Source organism: Strigops habroptila, chromosome 8, assembly GCF_004027225.2.
Source record: "Strigops habroptila isolate Jane chromosome 8, bStrHab1.2.pri, whole genome shotgun sequence".
Taxonomy (NCBI): Eukaryota; Metazoa; Chordata; class Aves; order Psittaciformes; family Psittacidae; genus Strigops; species Strigops habroptila.
In genome coordinates, this window is record NC_044284.2 from 13,434,697 (window position 1) to 13,459,292 (window position 24,596).

A 24,596-nucleotide genomic window follows, 5' to 3' on the forward strand; every position below is an offset into this window, starting at 1 on the left:
CTGACTAGCGTCCAAGGAGAACAAGTTACTCTCATGAGGTTCAAAAACCTGGCTTCCTTCCTACTGGTTTCAAGAACAGGACAATCTGACAATGAGATTTAAACTGAGGCTGTTAGTGCAAGGAAATTCATACTGAAAGCGAAACGCAGCATCCTTAAATCAACCCCATTATGTTGACATTATGCAGGAAAGCGCAGCTCTCTGCAAGGAGGCTTCAGTTCTCAAAAAAGCATCCTATTCTGCATATATTTACAGACAGATTACAATAGTGTATTACAAATTGAGCCAGATGTTTTGAATAGCCTCAAATTACATATGCACACATACCATTTGGTACACAACTGGGGAGAAACATGAAAGGCTGCATGTACACAGCATAACTTCTGCAAAGGTTTGAAAATTTGGGTCAAGATTACACCACATATCAAAATAAAGCCATATACTGCTATAATTTTTCTGCAGCAACCTGAGAGTCTTGCTAGTTCATGCAAAACCATTACCCATTTAAAACACAATGAGAAGATGCTTAGAGAAGTGTACTCCAGTTATATCTTCTCTCTTATTCAGTGGCAACATGACAACTTAGTGATGACGCTGCAGCCCACGCTGCTCTACAGCATTAGAAGACCTTGACTGTTTTGCAAATACAAAACAGTGAGCCAGCTAAGATGTGTTGAGCACCTCCTCACCTCCTCCCACTCATCCTGGCTTTGGCCCAAACCCCTCTGTTCCAGTTCCAACCACTTCCCTTTAGCACTCATCGTTCTCTTTTAGCTTAACAGCTACTTATTCTGTAGCTTTCTTATAGTCTTCAGAAAACCATCGTCCCACTCAGATCTGCCATGTTATCACTTTAAAAATGCTGTCTCACACAGGCAACATAAAACCTTTCATTTCACACTCCTCTCATGCTCTCACTTCACTGGGCCCATGTTTCAAACCTGAGCAGGAGCCATGCCCTAGTCACTGCTGCCAAAGATGGCATGTCTGTGTGGAGGTTGGCTTTAAACGCTGCCTAGCCATGCTTGCCGTGTGACTTTATTAAGCAGGAGAAGGCTTGGTGCTTGGCCTCAGTGTTTGACCCCTCTCAAGAGTCCAGGCATAGACCAGTCCTACAAAAAGTCAACCTACCTGGAATTACAGCCTTTTTTCATCCTCCAGTATCATGTGCACCCATCAGCTGGCACTCTACACAGGCACGCGGCAAACACCAGCTCCCACCATAGGAGAAATGTAAAAGAACACAAACAGTTCTGGAGGAGTTGTAATCAGAGGAGTAAGATTTCCATTGCCGTCGTTACCAAGGCCGCTGAAAGGGAAGGACCAGCATGTTATTGGATTTGTGGGGGTTCGGGTTATGTAAGGCAGGGATAAGTATGGGGAGTGGCTGGGGACAGAAGAACGAACTGGACCTGAGGAGATAAACTTGTCAGGAAGAACAGCTTCGTCATCCAAATTCTGTTTAGCAGAAATCCGTTTCCATTTTCTCAGAGAGTTCTACTAAGAAATGGACGTTATGTTTTTAAATATAGACAGATATCATGTTTTAAAAGAATATACAACATTCTAGAAGTACATTTTAATAAAAATTGAGCATTTCTTGTGTGATTCTTCTCTAAACTGAAGGTGAGTATATGAGTTTGTAACACTATTACATACACTGCTTCTCAGGAATATGAGAAAATTACCAAGGTCTTGGCTTTTCAGCCTTATGTGTGAGTGGAAGACTTTTTGAGTAACATAATTACTTCTTTTCATCATGAAGTTTAAGGGTATTGATACAATGTATCTTTAGGAATATATAACACACTGGTTATAAGGTTTTTTGTCTGCATTAATGGTGATATTTTTGTTATTTTTCAACTCTGGCGTGACTTGGCAATCTAAAACTTGGAGAAAATAATTTTAAATAAAATAAAACAAGTACACTGAAGTGAAATCATACTTTGCAGTTACCTATTCCTTGAGGATCTCAGGTTATTTCAGTCTTCATTAATTATTAAATTTTAACACCTTTGTGTATTAGGAGAGATAAACAGAAATGTAAGTGTGTTAATCAGCATGTCAAAAGCAATGCAAGAGCCATATCGAGCACAGAGGGAAACTTACTCATGAGAATCTTTTAACTCTGGACTTTTTAATATCCTGAATTAACATTCTGTCGTAGTAAGCACTATCAACAACCATGTTTAGATTCATTATCTTTAGTTCATATGCATGTAGAAAGAACTTTTCAGACATTAACCCAAATAAACACACTTTGAGTGCTGTCTTTCTAAGTCTGAGCCAGGTCTGTTGTTATTAAGATGTTTTCTACATTGTAGCAAAACTGTAGAGTTGATAAAATCAGATTAGTGCAATCCTGTTACTACTGTGATAACTTTCTAGTAGTAGCCTGAATAATAATATTGTGAAAAATATGTAGGTTGCCTATATGCAGTTTTCATCTGTATAGGTCAATGTGCAATAATGAATTATGGATTATAACTGTGTACTTATCAAAACATTGCTTCTGAAAAGACAAATAAATTAATCAGGGCCTTGGAAATGCTGTTAAGGGGAAATATAATTAGATAAAGACAGTTACTTAGTATTTTGGTGTGAACATATTTTGACATTTTTGCTGAATGATGTGGTATTACAAGTCAGTTTAAAATGTGTTTTCACTGGCAAAGTCTATCACATTACTTAAACCTGTGCAGCACATTGCAGAAAAACTAGTGTGCCTGAAAAGGATTGTGCTGGAAAGTGAGCACCTATTACCTGTGTTTTTCCATCTAGTAGCTGCTCTAACATCAAGATAAATGCACAATGATACTTAAAGCAAGTCTGTGTGTAGCAATAAATATTGTTGATGAAAACTATCATGAAGCAGCTAGTAACTTTAATTATAATTATTTGATACATTAATTTATTAGTTCCCATTTTCGTCTAGTGCTACATGCCAGCTGTTTGAGTCATCTTATTGGCATTCCGATGAAAAGAGGAGGAAAGTAAAGCATTACACCATTTAAAAACCCACTTACAGGAGAGCTTACTATCATCCAGTATATCTCAGAAAGGAATAATGATATAAGAATCTGTCTGTTGAGCATAATTTTTAATTTTACTGTAATAATTAAAAATACACAATAGCAGATATATTTTTAAAGACCAAGATAAAGCAGAGGGAATAAAAAACATTTGAAAATCTTTACCACGTTCCAAATATATGAATATGAAGCTGCTAAAGTTGTGACAGGTGAGAATAGAAGGAGGTAGCACACATGATATCAGTATTTCTAATTGTCAGAATATTTAAGTATCTTATACAACTGCATATCACACATAAGCAAACAAGCATGCATATTCCTTTTCGAAGCTTGATAGTTTATAAGCCTTTTTATACCTGAGAATCTCCAAACTCCCGTGGAAACAATAATTAACCGTGCTGCTGCATTTATCTAATAGACAGTACAATCTAGTAAATAGAACTGGAATTCTCAAGACCTGTGGTAGTTCCCTTCTTTTGTTAGCATAGGCAGAACATTTGACTTTCCTTGGCCTCAACTTCTCCATTGTTCACTGGCAATAACAACTTACTCTGAAGAGCTTTGAGACACCTACAGGGCAGTGTTTTTATCCCCATTCTAGAGCTAGCTCAACAAAAGCACTCTGAAGCATTTCATCCACATTCAAAACAAGAAATCAGTGTAGATTCAGTAAGAAGATCTGATTCCCAGCACTGTTGCTTTAACAAAAAAAAAAAAAAAAAAAAAAATATATCCCTTACATTTCATATGTTTTGTAAGAACTATATAAATGTTTTACCTTTAGCTTTGCATTGTAACTAATGTTTACATAAATTGAATGTGCATCTCCTGAGAGGTGCTATGCCATTTATTTTGCACATTGGTGTTTTGGTCTCCTATAGTGGAATATTATCCTGGTATTTTAAATCTCTCTATTTTGAAAAATGCACACAAGAGGAATACATAATGACATACAAATATAAACCTGGCTTTACCTATGTTCACTGTAACATAGCTATTTATGAGTCACACTTACGTGACTTCCTTTTTTTAGTTACACACCCATTCCATTTTAATATCTTTGACATATATTATAGTGCAATTAAAGATTGCTGATATTTCCGTTACAAACACTGCTTTATGTAGTTTAGAACTTGATCATAACATACATTTCCAGTAGATTTTGTTACTAATTTTTCAAAATGCTCCGTGCAATTGGCTTTAAGCCAAAATAGCGAGAAGAAAGTTTGCAATATTCAAATTATTTTTGATTACAAATAACTTTAGAAGAGCACTGTTCAAAGTTTCACATGACATGAATATAACATTTTCTGTGTAAAAAATAAATACAAGTAAGTCTGCTTTAAAAAAATAGCCATTACAAAGCTGTTATTTTGAATTCAAAGAATTTTTCAACACAATGTTCATTATAAACAGTAAGTATTGTAAAATAAAATTTGAAAAACAATCCTAACTCCTTCCAAGTGTTACTAAACTGATTATTAAAAATCTAGCTTTTTATTAACACTCAGATGAGGTCATATGTTAAGCTAACACAGTAGCTCATTAGTCTCCTCCTTTTTAACAAACACATCATAAACACTTTTGCTCAAATTGCCAGAAAGTACACACGTGCACAGATGAATCACATATTTTGGGAGCAAAAAATTAGGAGGGAATATTTTTTAAAAAATACTGTCATTAAATAAGATTACGATTCAATCTTAAAGTTCTCAACAGCTCTATGAAATAATTTTGTCTATAAAGAACTCTACAATCCAGGGCCATGCAGATGTTCTGAGGATATCTCAATCATCCAGTATTTGTCCTCAGATTAGGACTATTGTGGGATTAATATCATTATTAACATTAAAAAAAGGAAAATAATTATTAGAATTATTCTAATTCCCTAAGTCATTAAGAAGTATTTCTAGTCGTGATTATATTCTCTGATTTTGCTGCCCAACAAAGTAATAAACGTGTGGGACTGTTTCGTAGATTTTGAAAGTCTTCAATGCAGCATTCATTGGGAAGAATGGCAGGAAGAGAAACTTCTGTCTTTGTTAAAAAAAAGAGAAATCATTTGCATCCTTTTCTGTCCAAAACATTATTGCAAGTCAAAAACCCTAGCAGCTAAGGATGCAAGAACATTCAACCTTTTGTATAATTCATAATTGAATTGCTGACCTTTGCATGCGCCTACTTCAGTTTGCTCTGCAGGCTTTCTTCTGCCTTTTTGTGCTCTGTAAAAGCAATACTTGTTGCAGATCTGTTTGATAGTTCTTGGGAACTTTGAGGAAAATACTGTTGTCATGCATGAAGCTCAAAATGCTGCTGTTCAGGCAAAGCCCTCCTGCTAACTTTTTGGATAGAACTGAACTGCTTGACCACAAGTGTCTAGTGCACTGAACAATGGCAGTTGGTTGTTCCAGGAGGAGACAGGACCAGGAACGAAATAGTGGGCGAGGGATGGGGAGCAGCAGGGCAGGGAGCTTCCCAGCCAGGTGAGCAGAGCAGTAACAGGGTCAGTTGCACGCAGCCTGCAGAGTGCTAGACCAACCTCTAGGGGTGAAGCAGCTCTGGGGTCACACCAGGAGATGCAAGGCCAGGGTGGGTTGAGCCCACCAGGTCACTCAGGCAAGGACCAAGGCAAGGACCAGAGTCCAAATGCACTCCTGGGCTGGTGGGCAGAGGGTGTTTGAGTGGAAGCCTCCAGTGAAGCTTTCCACAGCCCTTGCTCACAGCTTAGTGGTTTCCACAAAAGCCATGTCCAGTGTTGCACAGCTCCACTGGATCAGAGCCAATGTCAAACACAGGCAGGGAAGATATGTGCCAGGTGGAGAGCCTGGAGGCAGGAGACTGCCCACAGCAGCTAGAGCCTGCCAGCACACACAGGGCAACAGGAGCTGCCTGAGGCACCCCCCAGCAGGCCTCCTACCACCTCTGCCACAAATCTAAATCTCTCATAGGTCTTCAGACACACCTGCCAGTCCCATGTAAGTGTCTGAAATGCTCTCTGGCACCATTAATGGCAGTAACTGCTTGTATTTAGGAACCAAATGCCACCTTCCAAGTGTTCACAGGGCCTTTTAATGACCACTTCATTTTCTGTATCTGAGGAGTTTTTGTGCTTAGCCAGTTTTTATTGATAGTGGTTACATCCAAACCCTGACCTTGCTGTTGGTATTAAACAAAAACCCCCTGTAGTTTCAATTGCTTCTCTTCCTAGTTAAGGAAAGAGGTGACAGATCATATAAGAATGTTCATTTATCTCTAGGAAGATAGAAATAATGGCACTGCAGCTTACAACTTTGTAAGTGGAATATGAATGATAGGGGTATGTAGTCCCTTGTGAGCAACTAAAGTTATCATGTAGCTTATTGCTCTACTGAGATTATTTTAAAATATGATGAGGGTCATACCAATTCAGTGGTGTTCCTCCATAAGCAAAGCAATAGAGTATGGGGAATTTTTTCCCCCCATTTTGGGAATCAGCCTCTTTTGAAGAAGTATAAAATTGGAACCATCAAAAATCAGAAAACTGAAAGGTTAATCAATCATTTCCTGAAACAAAAGAAGATTGGAAGGTATTCTCTCAACCATAATTCTTAGATAACTAAATCTATATTTGTTTCCAGACATTTTAACAGCAGTCTTCTGCTGTTTCTACCAAAGCTGCCATGGCTTCTCTGTTATGCTAGAGTATCAATTCCAAAATTCAGTTCTCCCCCTTGTCCTTTTGACAGACTTCTTGCTTCTCATTATCATTTATTAGTTAAATCCAAGGATTTTAGATTAAGGATAGAGATGGAAAATGAGAAAGCATAGACACAACCTGTGAAATTGAGTAACTTTCTATCTCTGCTATCCTTACACCGTGGTTAAAGTAAAATTTGTTCTGTAGAAGATTTTGTGCATTCAGTAGTGAAACATAATCAACTAAGCTCACCCATGTGGATGCTAGGATAAATTGGTACCCATTTACAGGAGAGAGGAATCACCATTCTGTGGCTGTGCGCTGGGGAGAACTGCATAGTAGATGCATCTTGTAGAAACTAAAGACTTTTCCTGCAATTTGATTAGAACTGCCTTAGCTTTGAAGTGAGAATTGTGCAGAAAGAACAGGCAAAAAAATCTAAAAATACTACCAGAAATTTTCAGCAAACACAGTATATCCATTACCCACCTTGTAATTTACCCTCTTGATGACTTAATACAACTGGTCTGATTAAAAAAAAAAAAAAATAAAATCAAACATCATTTCAATTGTGCCTCTAACAGGCATTTCTAAGACAAGTTAAGATGGAGATGTCTGCCTTTACAAACTACTCTCACTTGGTCAATGCTTATTCCCTTGTATTCTTGGCAATATGATCAATCACAACATTGTTTCAACTTTGCACCAGAGATCTTTGTATTAACGTTCGTCATTTTATGACTGTAATTTTGACACAGTAGGATATGCTTTAGGCTTGTAACTTGTCTACGCTGATTTATTTTAACTTCAGAATGTGCCTTGATAGATAAGCACAAACCAGTTTTCTTTTCATGCTATCAAAGCATTTACCTTGTCTCAATTTGACAGTATCCTAAGATAGTTTTACTGAACTTACTACAGCAAATGTTGAATTAGGGACACTTTAAAAAAAAAAAATCATTATGAATATCTCATTTAAAAGAGCTGGTTTGCATATAAGGTACGTCTGTGGTTTAAATCCACTGAAGAAGTCTGATCAACACTGGCACGTGTATTCACGGTAGGAAAACATTAAAAAACCATTTAGCAGTAACTGTAACTGGTAACAATAAATGAAATTCTAATAATAATCTAACAGTAGATCTAGTTGGAAGACAGGCATGGGAGAAATCAAAGTAAAAAACCCTCCAATTCAGTTATTAGCTACTGGTTATTTAAATGAATAAGATACTTAAGTTATAAAAATTTGAGGTTTTGTCATGTGCTGTGCAACACTAATTGTAACAGCAATAGTTGTAACCTTTCTGAAGTTTTCCCCATGCCCCTATATCCTTATTCCTAATATTTACTTTATCTCGCTGAAATCTCATGAGCCAGTGGAGCTCCACATAGAAATCTTTAACATATAACAAGTATATTTTGTATTTTTAGGATTGTTTCCAAATAATGGAAATGATTTGTCTCTAAATCTGGCAATTTGAAAATATACTGATTGTGGTCACTCCTATTCTGATACAATTGGAAACAATTCTAAACCTTTGCATTTGAAACAGACTAAATGGTTTGCATTCCCCAATTCCATTAGTGTCTATCTGAAAAACTGTGAGAAAAATGTTACAAATACCTTCACAACTGCAGAGGTTTTCTTGTGCATGTTTGCTATATGTATGTGTAAACGTCCATATTCTTGTTAGGCATCCACACAAGCTTCCTCATTTGTTTCAATATCCTTTATATTCTGTTATTATTCTTATCATTTATTGATTAAATGATCACATATTTAGAGAATAATGCATGTTGGCTACAGAATCTTTATAGTATTCATAGGAACTAATTCTGTATTTGACAAGAAATCGCTTGTGCTCCACCTCAATTTACTGAACTTATTTATGTAGTGACATGAAACTTCCTAATTTTTTCATGGCATTTCAATGTGCTGTTCACAGCTCTCTCTATATAGACAACTACCGCATGTATTGAAGCTACCTAGGAACATCATTACTGAAAACATGGGTTTCACTATACTTGGTTTTTTACCTGCTTATTATGCCGAGGTAGAATATTCTGTTATCATGTGTGTTGAAAACTTCCTCATAGGTGAATTCAAATAACACTCTTAACTAAATAAAAAGTACCAAGGAAATAGATGCATTGGGGGAAAGGGGGGGGGGGGGGGGGGGGAAGAGCCAAGAATACTTTCTTCAGCCACTAAACCTGTGTTCTTTCAATGTTATGAACAATGGCAGAATTCAAGGTCAAAAACTTCTTATGATTTCAGTAGTGTCATTCGCACAAACTACTGATGAACAGTATGGGAAATTCGCTGCAGTAGAAGTAGGGTCAAAGCTTGCACCAGTGCTTTAGAATAGACCAAAATGTTGTATAATATATTCAGAGCTGTCAACTCACCAACCTATCCAGGGACTATAACACTCGTGATCTGGGAGACAAAAAGGAGAAAAGTGAAGAAATAGTTTTTTTAAAAGAGAGAGAGGGAGAGAGAAGGCTGTAACAAATGATAACTGCAAAAAGAGCACAGTGAAGAAACACAGTGATGGGAGAGATCATACAAAACACTGCTTGAAATGAAAGACTTCAGAATTCAAGAAAGGAAGCAAGGACATCTAATAAAAATTTTCTTTCTGTGACTTTATCATTAATGGTCTTTATGCTGTTCCCACAAACAATGAAAATTTCATAATAAAGCCAGGTTTTGATGCAGAAAGAGAACGCCACCTATCCCAGATCAAAAAAGATGTCCTTTTGAATACATTCATTTCTCTTTCTTTAAGTCAATAGCCTGTACTTTCTCATCTTCATGTGGCTGACCCACCTGAAAAAGATGCTGCTTTAGGCAAGCTGTACAAAAATTAAGGCAGCACAAAGGAAGGTATAGAATTTATTTTCGCCCCTCTTGGGTGATCTTTGTGAAAGACAAGAGGGTAAAAGGAATTTTATTTAAGTCCAATAGAGTATTGTTTTTCTGTCTGAACAGCAGGCAGACCAAAAGCCCTGGGCATGTGCTCTGAAGCTGCCCACAGTAACTGGAAAGAACATAAGCCAGCAGCACAATGCTGTGCCTGAGGTGGCCCACCAGATCGAAGAGAATAAGACTTCCATTTGTGTTACTGTGTCTATATTGCTGCTTTAGAATAAAACCAACCACAGCTATCTATCTCTTTTCTTTCAAGAAGCTGCAAAGGTATTAAAGTTGAGTTTTGATCAGCCTCAGAAATTTTCATGTATTACTCAGATTTGAGCATTTAAGAGGAAAGTAGACATTTCTCAGACAACTATGCTACTCTCAATACATTTCGTCTAACATCCAATATAAACTCTATGAAACACTAGCACAACACTTTCCCCTTGAACTGCTCTAGCTGGTTGAAAAACTGGATATTTCCCTCTTGTTTTCCTTTTTTGTTCCATTTTCAAATGTAATAACATTGGAATTTCAAATCAAGAATATTTTATGACTTGTGGCAAGGCATCTTTCATCATCACTCATAGTGGTATTATCCTAAAAAAGAGGCTTCAGTATTTTATTAATGATTACTTTGGAAAACATGTTTACATTTTAATTAAAAATAATCTCTCTTACTAATTGCATAGGTTTGTTGGTTTGAGGGTGAGGAGCAGGGGTTGCCCCAAGGACAGAAAAGCTTCAAATAGCTATCCATTTTGACATGTGGCTTTTTTCTGTCTTCTTTGTATAGTGTTTTAAGGATCCCATAGTCAGACCATAGCTTAAATTGTAAATTGGTGAATTCTGAAAATAACGTTAAAAATTTTCCTATATTTTACTTTAAATATTTCATTTCCCACAGTAGCACAGATCTGGAGACTGTGCTCAGAAATATCCCCCAAAACGACCTGCAAAGCTCTCCAAGGCAAATCAGATATCCTTGTTTTGCTTCTTAATGATCAGTTTTATTTCCTGTCTTCTAATAATAAAGATCTACCCGCAAACGCACAGCTAGTTCAACCACACCAGTCTTAATAGTCATGTGTGGTTACTTCAGAATTAGTTCTTTCACTTGCATCACTTCTCTGTTTCGTTCTTCGATCAGACCTTGATACCTTTCAGATTAATTCAAACTGATTTTTCATTACTGTTACTTTTAATGACGAAGATAAGGCAGAGCTTGTTCAACACCTCTCAGCAGTGGAGGCAATAGTTGACTGCTTGAAGTATAGGGGGTAAAGGCATGTCAGGCAGGAAAAGGTAAGAGGCGTACAGTGGGCAAGAAAGCCCTGTTTTGTGAGGCTCACTGCTCCTGCTGCTTGGGGAAATGAAAAGGTCAAGGGCCATGCACAGGCTGGGGGTCCACCAGCCCCACCAGCACACACCAGCACCAGCAACTCTCTTTGGGCTTCGATACAGAACAAGGGGTCTGCAAGGTCCTTGCCCTTTGTCCCCTCCTCAACAGCTCCCAGGTCACTGCCTTCACCAAGTAAAGCCTAGAGCCAATTATGAAATACGATATAACACATATCCTAAAAAAATACTGTGTTAACATTAGAAACATAATTTTCATAACAAGATTTAATATATTTGCCTTGCTTTGGTCTTGGCACCATGTCGACTACTTTTGTTTAAGGCATAAATTTTGTTTTAAATTCCAGTCAAAGTGCTCCAGTTCAAGTACTTTTCTTTATGCTGCTACACTTATTAGTTATAGCTAATCCAGTTCCTAAACTCAATAAAAATAGTTAGTTAATATTAGTTTTAAAAGTAATCTTAACCATGCTTTCAGGAAGGTGGAAATGGTAAAATAAAAGGAAAACAAAATTGGCAAAAATAAATAATGGGATTTCAGAACATTTTCAGATTGTTTCATTTAACTTCCAAATCACCACAGTTGCTATCTACATGATACATATATGTGTGTACATGTGTGTGTGCAAGGATGAAACTAAGGAAAAGGAGGCTGTGCAAATACAAGATTAACAATTCAAGAATTTCCAGCTATGTAGCAGTATGCTGAGAACATTAAGATCTATATGGTTTTGCTTTAATGCCTTTCTTTGGCAAACTTTTAAAATCATGCAAGAATAATGAATGACAACCTTTTGATCATTCCCTTCTTTAAGTACATTTACAAAACTTTCTAATGAGAAATAAATGGACTGAATTAAAAATCAACATCTATAACACTGTATCCAGAATTTTGTAGACAGAAATGATTGGAGGTATTTGATAGCAACCTACATCAGTGTGTCAGGCAGAAGCGTTAGCGCGTAGCAAAACATCACCTCAGCCATCCATCTCCAGCAATCTGTAACTACAGATCAGAATCTGGGCTGTAGGCCTCTGAAAATAGCAGGCTTTAGTTGTCAAAATAATTTTAAAAATAGGAAGGCTATTGGAAAATAAATTTCGTTTACTGAATACTTGGGAAAATTTGGATAATGTATTCCAGGCCAAACACGAAGTGAAATATACCATCTGCTGTTTAAGAAGTGGTATTTAATTAGCCATTGAATTCCACTCCATTATTCAAGGCAAACAATGGTCACTATTGATGGGACAAATATTTTGCATTTTCATTGCCTGAATTGCAGGAAGCATCCCAGCAATAAGTAGCCTAGGACAAGCAGATACAGTAGCTGTACCATCAGATAAAGTATTTTGACTTTGCACATCGATATGGCTAAATATATATAATACGAATAAAGTCAGCTTCAAAGATACATAACCTCAGTTACAAGAGAGCTAACTCAAATATTGGCTTTTAAAATAGAGTTATTTTTTTCAGTCTGTTAACATTATATTTTTCTGGGTTGTTTATCTCATCACATTTTTTTGGTGGTGATTTACCATTCCTTGTACATAATATAAACACTATTTTTTGTAATTTATAAAACATTAGAATTCAGACATATGGCTGTCATCAGTAATATGTGGTTCATTGTACCTTAATATTCAAATTACAATTCAGAAATGGACAACAACGTTAAATCCAAAGTAAAAACCTTTGCTAAAGGAATTGCTGAAAAAGATCATTTAACTGTTTTCTCCCAACTGCACCTATCAGTTTCACACACACTGCATTATTATTTGGTCCACTTGGATGCAGAACATCAGAAAGCAGTTGTTAGAGAGTCCTTCTAGAGTGAGAAAATTATTTTTCTAAAGCAAGCCAGGACAGGTAAGATTATCAGTAAGGTAGCTGGTGCACAAAATTGTACAGATTTATGTAGGAACACATCACTTCAGAACTTACACTGTTTCAATTTTAGTTCTCAGAATATTCAGGTTGCTTTCAAAAAATAACTAAATTAACATTTATAAAATTGTACTTTTTAGCAATAAATAGCAATGTTTAAAGCAAAATTAACAATATTTTCCCTATTCTGAATTATTTAGGGTATTTCTAGACTAAGGTATGCATAAACAGCATATAATGTTGAGTCTATTTCTAAACCAAATAAACTTTCCCTAATTCCCGCTTGAAAATCTTTACTGTTAAATTCTGCCTAGATAGTAGGTGTGAGTTTTACTAAGATTGCCTCTCCTATGGAAGACAGAATTGTAATCTAGCACACATTCTACTAGTGATATCGCCTGGAATAAAACAGAGATTGACACATTTAAGTAGTATGTTTGTCATATCTCTACATATTTACCCAATGAAATATTTCAACTGATATTAAGTAAAGCAAAGCTGCCAATTTTTCAAATACAATAAAACTTTTGCCTGTATTATTTTCTCTTAACTCTTATCAAATCTGACTTCTGAGGTCGTTATATCAAGCTAAAATATCTAAGATAGCTTAAAGATGATAGTTACCAAAGTAGCAAATCTAATTAAGAAGCAATATTTGATCTGTAATGGAAATAACAACATTATCTTTTATTTCCATATGTATATATCATATAATCCCCATCAAATAGCGTGTAGAATTTCCTGCCTGTGCTTGCCTTCTTTTTTGCATAATTTTTTCAGATCATTAGTACATGCAGTTCTCAATTATAAAACCCACCCTTCTCATACAGATCTTTTCACTTCAGCAAAATTACATTGCAGTTTTAACCACCGCTCATGTTTTCCAAAAGCTCTAGATACGTTGACACTTTCAAATAATAACACACCCGCCTACAGTTCCAGTACAGTAATAACTATAAAAAAGCACACACTGGCACAAGGCAGGTATTAATATTCATATTCTTTCATTATTAATCATAATTCATATTAATTCATTAATATTATCATAGTCAGTGGTCTGAAGTCAATTATATTGTTCTACAAGACTACAGCTTAAATCAAAAAGGGCGGGAGACGGGGATGAGAGAATGTCAAATAAAATAAAATTCATACTTGAAATGTTTAAAAAACCCACATCCCCTGTTTACATGTCTCAGGAAGAGGAGAGAGGTAGTGATTTCATGGTTTTAATGCAGAGTTTCTCCTGTAGATGGACTTAAATTTATTCTCCTTTTCTTTCCCTCCCTTCCCTGCTATCTTTGCAGCAAATGTATGTGACAATGAACTACTGCATTGCCAGAACGGAGGAACATGCATCAATAATGTGCGATGCCAGTGCCCTCCGGCTTACACTGGCATTTTATGCGAGAAGTTGAAGTGTGAAAGGGATCCAGGAGGCTGCAGCCAAAACTCTGGCCAGGGGGCAACACCACACAGGCCTCTATTACTGCTGACTGCTCTACTAGGCGCAACTGGGCTTTGCATATGCTAGACTCCGAATGGTTGATGGCATCACATTCAGACTACTTCAAATGAATGTGCCACATGAAAACAGAACAAAACCCAAACGTTTGCTACTGAAATTTAAAAAGGAAAAAAGAGAGGAAAAAAGAACCACATACAAACTAAGAAGGCCTAACTGAACTAAGCCATATTAATCAGTTACGGGCAGGGCTCTGGGTCAAGACTGTTCACCTCTGACTTGAGGCAAGTCGGTGGCTGCCTAGTCTGTCAAATCAATGCTAGATGCAAAGCTTACACAGGATTGAGACACCTTTGACAGCCCCCAGGATGGGAATCGGAGCTGAAAAACATTTGCTACTCCTATATGATGCACGACTGTACCTCTGCCCAGTGTGTGGACCGACCAAATAAAGGCATTCTTTGCTGTCAGTGCATTGTGGGTATAAGGAAATCTGTAAAAGCTGCCATATTGGCCTGCTTCAGTCCCTGAATCCTTTCCTGTGCTTTAGTGAACGTTGCTCTGTAACCCTTGTTGGTTGAAAGATTTCTTTGTCTGATGTTAGTGATGCACATGTGTAACAGCCCCCTCAATAAAATTCAAGCCAGTCATATCCTTGTATACCTTAGCAGCACTGCATCAGTAAGATGCTGTGTTCACCTACTGTACAAGAGTGGCTATAGGACAAAAAGTGTATTTATCCTTTTGTATTCAAATGAAGTTATTTTTCTTGAAATAATGTACAATGTAGATTTTTTGTATTATTGCCTATTTGTGTTACCAGACAATTTGTTAATGTATTTAATTCTAATCAGATAAGAGAAAAATATTACTTTTTATTTAGTCCTTTTCTTTTTCCTTTCATTTAATTGTGCAGAGATTTCTCTGTATGGGCAACGTGCTGGCATCAAAGAATATCAGTTTACATATATAACAAGTGTAATAAGATTCCACCAAAGGACATTCTAAATGTTTTCTTGTTGCTTTAACACTGGAAGATTTCAAAGAATAAAAATTCCTGCATAAACAGTTCCAGGATGATGTACTGCTATTTCTTAAGGCCTTTTTTAGAAAACAAAAAAATTTTGGTCCTTTTTCCACCTAAAAAATAGATTCAACAGTGGAAATTATAACAATCTAACCTGGTTTCATTTTTACTACTGTCATTATTTTTGCAAATAATTTTAAACGTAAAGGGAGTCATTTGTTTGAGGAAGATTTTGTCAAGTCCCAAGCTTGGAAAAAGTATGAAAATTTGAATAGTTCTCATCTTTGCTCCTCGATTCATCGCAGAAATTATTCCAAGTCTAATTTACAATGTATTACAGAAGCTAGTCTTTAATTCACTCCATTTTTGTGGGTTCTGGCAGTAATGAAGTAGATATAGCCACAGCTTATATTGTTTCTCCAAAAGCTTCATTAAAATGATATGTTTATATATGTGCTAGTCTGCCTAAGAAACTGCAAAACCAGCAGCAATTACAAAAAAAAAAGCCAAGATTTAACTTTTAATAAAGTCAAATTTAATATTTAGAAGAATGTCAAAATATACAGCAGCAAGTAGATAAAAAGTGCTGCTCCAGCAAATAAAGTTTGTTTCAAGTATTGCCCAAGGTGTAATAAATTCTTGTTTCTGCCTTTTATTAGGCCAATTACTGAGTGTGACAGAAAAGGATAGCAAGAATAGAGAGGCAAGCCAAAACCACAGCAGTGTTTCAAAGCCCTGAGAAAAAAAAATAAAATCAAAACGTAGCAAGATTGTGTGAATTCATTTCCCGGCAATTTTCATCATAATGGCTATAAATATTTTACCAACATAATAGCCTGGTATGGGAAACAATTAATGAGCAAAAGAAAAATTCCTGAGAGAAATAAATTCTACCTGGCTGCCTCTTCCAAATGGTGAACAGAATTTAGGGCACTGCTTGCTTGGATAAGCTCTTTTCGCTGAGGAGGCAAGTTTTGCAGGACAGCACCCAGCCTCCAGAAACAGGTATGCAAATCAGGTCTTCATTCCTAAAAGAATCCGATGATTATGATGTTGAAGACAACAGGCTGGGGCTTGTCCAGGCTGTCTTCTTGGCCCTTCACACAGAATGTTTGCTATTCATACTGCCACTGTCTTTCGGTGGACTGAGTAAGATAAGGCAAAGATAAACTAGGAGCTTGGCTGGGTTGCCAGCCATGTCCCACATGGTGTTGTTGGTATATATTAGAAGGACAGTCAAAGACAAAACCAGAAAATTATATTGCAGACTCAATGAGAAATATAAATGTGAATACAGGTGACATTCAGAGCCGGAGATTACCTATAATTAAGTGGATTTCTAATATTAAAATATGGAATTTAAGGTTTTTTAAAGCTTATTACAACAGACCAAATTCAGATTGTGCAATTATTGGGAAAAGATGCACTTTAATTGTCATTATAAACTCAGGGCTTTGTGAAAGTGCTAAGAAAGCATGTTGTGCACGTCTGGTTAGAAGGGATTCTGCCAGCAGAGCTGAAGTATAATGAATATCAGATCTCAATCAATTCAACTGCATTCCAATTTCATATACTTATGATCTTCTAAACCAGGGCAAAGTATATGACTTTCCAAGTATTTAGCTACCATTTCATGCATTTTAATTCTGCCTTACCTATTAATAAAATTACATTTTTATAGCAGAGTACATTCAGTGGAAAGTTTTCTTATCAATCATCCTTTTCTTCAGCTTCATTATTTTTTCCTCTGAACTCCACATAACTTCACTAATTGAAAATTTTGAATATAAGTTACTGCTACTGTATTCAAAGTATATTTGTAAAATTATGTGTGCATCTTAGAGAGAGGAGGAGAGTTACATCACTCAACATTGCTTTACCTGTTTTTTTATATAATTCAGTGGAAAATGAAGGCAGAACCTGTTCTCCATTTCCGAAGCTGTGAAGAACAACAGATTCCTTTTCCTGAAGATATGGTAGGATCTTTCCATGATAACAGATAGTTGCAATATCTACTTTATTTTTCACCTGAAAATATATACCCCTTCCAATGTACTTTAGAGTTCTTGGAGAGGGTATCCTGTCTCTGTGAATGCCTGTAAAATAGATGACAAGTGATACGGAAAAAATTACAAAAGCACCATGACCACTAACCTAGGATTTTGGTTTGTATCAAAACAAGGCAAAAGGAAGCTACTGCAGAATTATTATTTCCTGTATGATATTTCTTTCCTGGAAGGTTTAATATCCAAGATCTGACCAGGCGTCACATTGCTTAGTTGTCCAGATTATATCTTAGAGCACAATGACCTTAAACCTAGAGCTCATAGTTAAATTTATGCAGTCCTATTAGTTCCAGTTGTTTTGCTAATTCAGTCAGCCCTTGTCAGCTTCTAATTCCTGTGTTTCTAACTAGAGGATTGGTTCTGATCCAGGATCCACATATGTTTAATGTCTGAAAATGGAGCAGCTTATGAGAAGGTGCTGCTCCCTGACAAGGGGGCTACAGAAATTTCCACTTCAAACTATCCGTCTTTCTCAAAGGAACATTAATAGAGAGACATCAGTCTTAGTGCTGCATAACTGTTTCAAAAACAAACTATCCAAAGGAAAAAAAAAAAAAATCTAGTCAGGCACAAATTGACCCCAGATATTGCCCTCAAATGATAATTGATCTAATATTTTATCATGACTGAGCCACAGATAACTTATTTCATGTACTGAACAGAACAAAAAAATAATGTGCAAAAGACTCCTCAAATTTAGAAAGAGCTCTTACGCTTGCATATAATTTTAGACATCTCTCTAATAACTCCAAGATACGAGGGGGATTTGTTATAGCCTCATTGGGATTCTAGGTTTATTAAACCATTGAATTAACTAGATTCATCCATGCGTGAGGTTTATTCACCTGTGAGAAATTTGAATAATATTTTTCATAGAATATGCAAGACCAGATTTTCAGCCAACCTCCAGAACAGCCTTCATGTTTGTGCTTGCAAATGCAAAGTTACAAATGTAAATATTAACACATAATCAATTCATTCCTAAGAAAAACTATAAGTTTAATCATTTATGGTTGCAAGCATTTATCCACCAAACACGGGTCTGGTGGATAAATCAGAAATTTTATATTAACTAACTTAATACCCTTCCCACCATCTTACAGTATCAGAAAGAAGAGGATGTAAGAAATGCATGCATAACAACAAGCAGAACAGCAGCATTTTGCACCATATGGTGCATTTCATTTAATGAAATGAAAGTTCATCATTGGTACAGTATGTTCACCAAGGCACCATTTTTGCCACAAAATGCAATAGATAAAATTCCAGTACAAAGCGTATGTTTCCATTCCTTTTTTTTCTGGCCATCATTATCTATACAGATCCAAACACATACATGATGAAATTTTACAGCCTCAAGGAACAGAGAAGTCTAACTTTTGCAATCTAAACAGCTTGTAAAAGCTTCAGGGTTAAACTCCTGCATACATTGCTAGCTAATACGCATTTCTGATAATGGCGCATGTCGTGAAAGTGCACTTAATCAGAGTTTCACAGCAGTCAGTAGAACCAAAGTGAGAGCCTAGTTAGAGAAAGCAGAACAGGACAGCGTTAGTCCTGTCCCTGTCAGCAGGGGTAACCACATCTCACCTGGAGACATACCTAGGCATCAGTCCCCCAACAAAACTATTGTGTGCACATTCTAGTTACAATTGGTAAGGCACCTGCTACTTACACAATGCTGCTTAGTGGAGTTGCTGTACACATGTTCAAGCGTACTGTTGTCACTGGAAATACAACTTTTGTACTAGAAGCGATCCACTGTTGAGAAATGGAAGTAATAACACTGTATTCTGGGAGAAGAGGGTCAGGAATGGGGTTGGGGGCTACTGCTTGTTTGTTTTGTGAAAATGAGACTGGTTTCGAATGAGCATTTTCTTTCTCTCACATAGTGCAATTTTCACTCAAGTGCTTTGTGCAGGTCTTCATGACATTCAAGAAACCAATTACTAATAAGTTAAACTGACATTTATATGTCTGAACAAGACCTTTCAAGAATAATTATACTAGTTCAATCCTATATACTGGCAGTCTTTACAGTTCAAGACAGCAAGATAGGCTCAAGATGGCATACTCTTCCTCAAATAGGAGAAATATTAGAGGCGTTGCTAGGGGGTGAAAGGGACTTTAGAAGTCCTACATATAAGTGTAAAAAGGTTAAATATATATATATATATATTGCACACACCCCAACACTGGAGCCAAAAATCTCCCTAACTTGGATGCTTATCATTCTAAAGGGAAACTGCCAGATTTTCACAAGTACTTCACGTTCACAACTCCCAGAGGTTGTGCCTTACTATTACAACAAATATACAGTGAAGTGGACTCTCCTCTGGTCTAGTGGAAGAGGAAATGAAAGCCTTTCTACATCATACTCATAATTTGCAAAGCAACATATATGATAATCTATGAAATCAGTGCATAGAAGAGTTATGCCAAGTTTATGGTAGAAATCTCAAGTGTAAATCCTACGTTAGGAAAACAGGTTGCTTTCTATTTTTTTGGAAACTAAATATAATTTAAAAACAAGTTTTATTCATTACTAACTTAATCCAAGTGATGGAATTTACAGAGCCCACAGCTGCAACCTGAAGACAGAACTCAGAAAGCAGTTTAAGCTTAAATTTTCTCTCCAGAAGAAATATTGCAGGGTCACAAGTCACATCTAATAAAGCAGAAGTAAATTCCAGCATCGTCACTGCAGCCTACATCTGGAGGTACTAGCATTACTCCTGATCTAACAGATATGCTTAACTATAAATTTGTAAGTATCTCTATAAATCCAACAAGCTTTGAGAATTCAGATTATTGCCCAACAAAGTTTGAGTCTCTGTAATGATTACGGTGAGGCTTTTTAAATTCTGTCAAGCTGTCTTTAGTTCTCTAGTAATGTGTATTCCAAAATACCATTTCTGGGAGCACTGGTCACTGCAGAAACCATTTTAAAAGCTTTAGAATCATGAATTTTACTTAATCTGTAATCAGACACTTATGACAATGCCATAGTAGTTTTTAGATTGTAATATTGATTAGATAATGGAGGGGAAAAGTTAACATTGTCCTCTACACAGAATCATTTAAGTTGAAAAATACCCTTAAGATCATCGAGCCCAATCATTAACCTAACACGATTAAGTGCACCATTAAACCATATCCCAAAGTGTCATGTCTACTTGTCTTACGTATTCTTGTTCTTCTTCCTTAATGCAGAGGTAAAACACAACTCAAGTCTTAACACAGGTGGTATTTTCTGTCTTTCATCACCTCCATTTTCAGTCGTATCCAAACCTAGATCCCTCATTTCTTCTACAGAAGTTTTAGTATTTTCAAGTTCTCCAATGTATTGTGCAAACTAAAATCTTCTTAGCTATGTTGCAGAAGGGAATATTAGCAAACCACACAATTAAAATGTACATATATATATACGTATAAATCTTTCCATTAATATCATCAAAACGAAGTTGACAAAAATTAGTATAAAATCCCTTCAAACAATTTTGCTGGTGTCCTGGTTTTGGCTGGGATAAAATTAATATCACTATACAAAGTATCTTTGCAAATATTTCCTATTTAATAAGTCTAAAAGGGGGTTTTTACCCACTTGTGATAAAACTTCACATACAATCAATAACCAATGAACGCCAAAGAGATTTCTAAGTGATCCCAACAGAAGAACAATATTCTTAAAAGTGGTTCGCAGCTACTGTGCTAAATCCAAAGCTAATTGGTATAGTGCAGTAGGATACATCTGGAGGATAATACTGCCTGTAACATAAAGATCAGGACAGATATTTAAAAAAAAAAAATTTATTTATATATATTTATATATATATAAAACAATTCTTCAACTTCTCAAGTTTCTCATTCAGCTCCATAGCATGACCACATTTTTTTTCAGAAGTTTTTCTGGATAGGATATCCGTCGTTTTGAGATTAATGCATTCTCTACATTCAGAAGTGCAACACCATTTCTCCACAAAACTAGCAAAAAAACATTATGAGATGTACGCTCATTCAGGCCCTTACTCTGCCAGTTCGTGCAAGCCATAATTTAAGCTCCCTGATTTTAAGAGGCCTTGATCTTTCTGATGCTTTCACATATCTCAATGACTGTTTTCAGCATTATCTGAACATGTAAATGGGAACATTTCAATCCTTGTACATCTACTGCATACATGGTTCACTTTACACCTGCAAATAATTGTGGATGCAAAATTAGTGGCTGCTCTTTATAATTGTTGTTTATAATTAACACTACTGATAGATTTCTTTCAAAGGCTTGGGCTCTCTCAGACTAGATTCTCTAAACATGTTGAGTGAAAAGATGTATTTGCTTGCTGTAATTAAATAAAACACAAGGCAAAATCATTCTTTCAAGATTCTGATGATACTCAAATGTCAAAGAACTTCCCTTTATCACAATTGAGTTACTTCAAAAACCCTTTAGGAAGAGACAATAGGCTACATTGTTATTCTCTATGACCTACAAGTGCTCAGATACTTTGAACAATTCCGCAAAACAAGGAATTCTCATCATTTATCTATTAGTAGAGATGAGGAAACTGTGACCCAGAGAGATAAATGTAGTTGCCTGAAACAACCCAAAAAGCAACTGGCAAAGGCAGAGAACAAGTTCAACACACTCAACCTCCACATCACATTGAATGGGAATAAAGGGTTACACTACAAGAGAACTGAAAAATTCTTAGCAGCTTTGGTTGTAATTACCACTACATATATTATCAGTATATATAACATGTAATATTATTATGTAGAATGTATATAAGTATTTACAAAATACTACTTCACACCTCCTTATTTTAGAACGAGAATCAAACCAATATGTGTTCTTACAAGTGTTGTGCAGAACGAATGCATGTATCTAAAATGATGTGAAATTATACCTTGCCTGAACAGGTAATTGTGATACTTCATCAAGGATTATGAACACCAAGGTCATAAAGAAGTTATTTTTTTCTACATTTTTTTTAAATGAGAGTTAATAACATAGTGGATGATAAGTTAAAGATAGTAATAATGTTTTTAACTATCATGCTATCTTACAAATTATTTCCTAAAGATTAACAAAATACATTTTAATGACAGGAGAATTTAATGTATTTACAAAAATGCACTAACAAATTTGGACCACAAGCACTAACTTAATTTATTATTTACTTTTTACTAGTTTTACTGACCTTGTGGATAAGTCTATTAAATTCTTCCTGCAAAATAGGCCTGCTAAATACATGCCCATCTCAAAACTGGCATAAATGCCAAAAACCAGTAAGTTAATATATAAAACCAATTACATTTATAAGTTAAGATTTGATCACCTAATGAAGCTAAAAAGCATTCACAGGATGGGATTCAAATACCAAAACAAAGTCTTCAGCTTCCCAGTGCAGAAACTTGAGGGTTAAATACAAAAATGAAGGCTGGACTCCACATTGTACGAGCAGAAAATGTAGACCAGCAAGAACAAGACAAAGTAGAATTGACAATTCTGTTCTCACTACCAATCAGACTCACATTTTACCTCTGTCCCAAAAAGAAGCATATGTGAAAGGCATTGGAATCCAAATGGATACAAAGCAGAAAGGAAAAAAATCCGCTTTTCTCAAGAGTTATAATATTTGGGGGAAACCCAACAGTGTAAGATTGAAAAGAAAGAGAAGGTAAGGTACTGCCAGGCTAAAAATATACCAGGACCTCAGGGAAAAGCCAACGTAGATACTACATACATAGACACAGAACTTGGCATTGTAATCTCTGATTTGGAAACTGCAGGACTTGAGCCTCACACAGACAGGACACCCTCTGCTTGAGGATCCACCTCACTTAACTGCTGGAAGAGCCCATGCCGTCAGCACCACTTCTGCTTTGTCTTGGGCTCCAGCTGTGAATTTAGCAGCACTAGTCTGGCGATATAGTCCAGATCTAGTGCTTTACAACACCTTTTGAGAAACTACCTCAGGCCAAAGCAGAGCAAGCTTAGTGTGGGAAGAACCCCATTGCCAAGGTCTGTGCAAGGCCAGCAGTTATATCTGCTCTTCTCCACACACCTCATAAATCATTAAATGTAATTCTTATAAGGACATAGCAAATGAAATGTGTTCAGAAGAGAACATTTTCCCTCTGGGCCTTCTATCAGCATCTCTTGTCACCATATTCAACACAGGACCAAATGGCTACACTGACTCATTCAATGCATTTCTTGTTAACATCTCTTACCTCTAATTACTGTTGCTTGGTAGGATGGGAGAACTGGCATGTAGAGCACTCTGGTAATTACATTTATTATACTGCTTTCTTTTGCCATCCTACTGCTTGCTTGCTTCGCTCATGTCAGAGTTTTTTCTATGCCCTCATAAAATATATTTATTAATTTGCTGTAGAGATCTCCCACAGACAAAAAGTAGGTGGATTGGTATCTATGAATTAGTCTTGGCAGTGCTCTTTTGCCTCTCTAGAACTGGTAGAGTGTCACAACTACTTTTACAATTCTCTCATTGAGTAGGGTGTAAGGAACGATGACTAAACTATGTAGATTTAGTGGTGAACAATTTTTTTGACAGGTTTCTCATTTACTGACAATATCTAGCATCTGAGTATCACCCAGACTTTACTGAGGTCAACCTCACGACACTACTGCAAAGCAGAGGCATGCTGTTTCCATTTTATTCATGGGTGCTGAAGCTTGAAGATGTTGAGAGATTTACAAAGTCAGTTACAGAAAGAGAGATTAATTCTGACACCTCAGCCACTGCATTAAGTACTGAGACCTGCAGTTCCCTATTCCATCCAAATTATACAAATCTGAAGTTAAATAGTCTTCCATCTGCATGTATTTGCCACCCACTTACTTCAAATTATCTTATTTGAATCTATTTTATATTACACCTCCCAAAACACTGTCCTTGCTTGGAAGCATCTTAACAGCTTAAGAAATTAAAAGACATGCATACAGAAAAAACAATCAAACACTAAAATACTCTTCCAAAATAATGAGATGGCTATGGCGGCTTTTTTCGCCATCCTTGTCTGTTTTTTTCTTTATTGGATATATTAAAGCTCAAATAATAATAATATTATGACTTTCTAAATTAATATATAATATCTTTTACAGCTTGAAATACCTACAGCTTAAGCACTTCCTT

The 24,596-nt window shown here is 36.2% G+C and overlaps 1 protein-coding gene across 9 annotated transcripts in view; it reads left to right on the forward strand.

The window, feature by feature from the left end:
* Window positions 1-15,412, forward strand: part of NTNG1 (netrin G1) — a 161,579-nt gene extending 146,167 nt beyond the window's left edge. For all 9 annotated transcript variants that reach the window (XM_030495688.2, XM_030495684.1, XM_030495691.1 and 6 more), the window contains one exon: window positions 14,183-15,412. In XM_030495688.2, coding sequence (XP_030351548.1) covers window positions 14,183-14,409 — 227 coding nt within the window. In that variant the 3' untranslated portion in view covers window positions 14,410-15,412. The remainder of the gene's footprint in view (window positions 1-14,182) is intronic.
* Window positions 15,413-24,596: the final 9,184 nt, after the last annotated feature.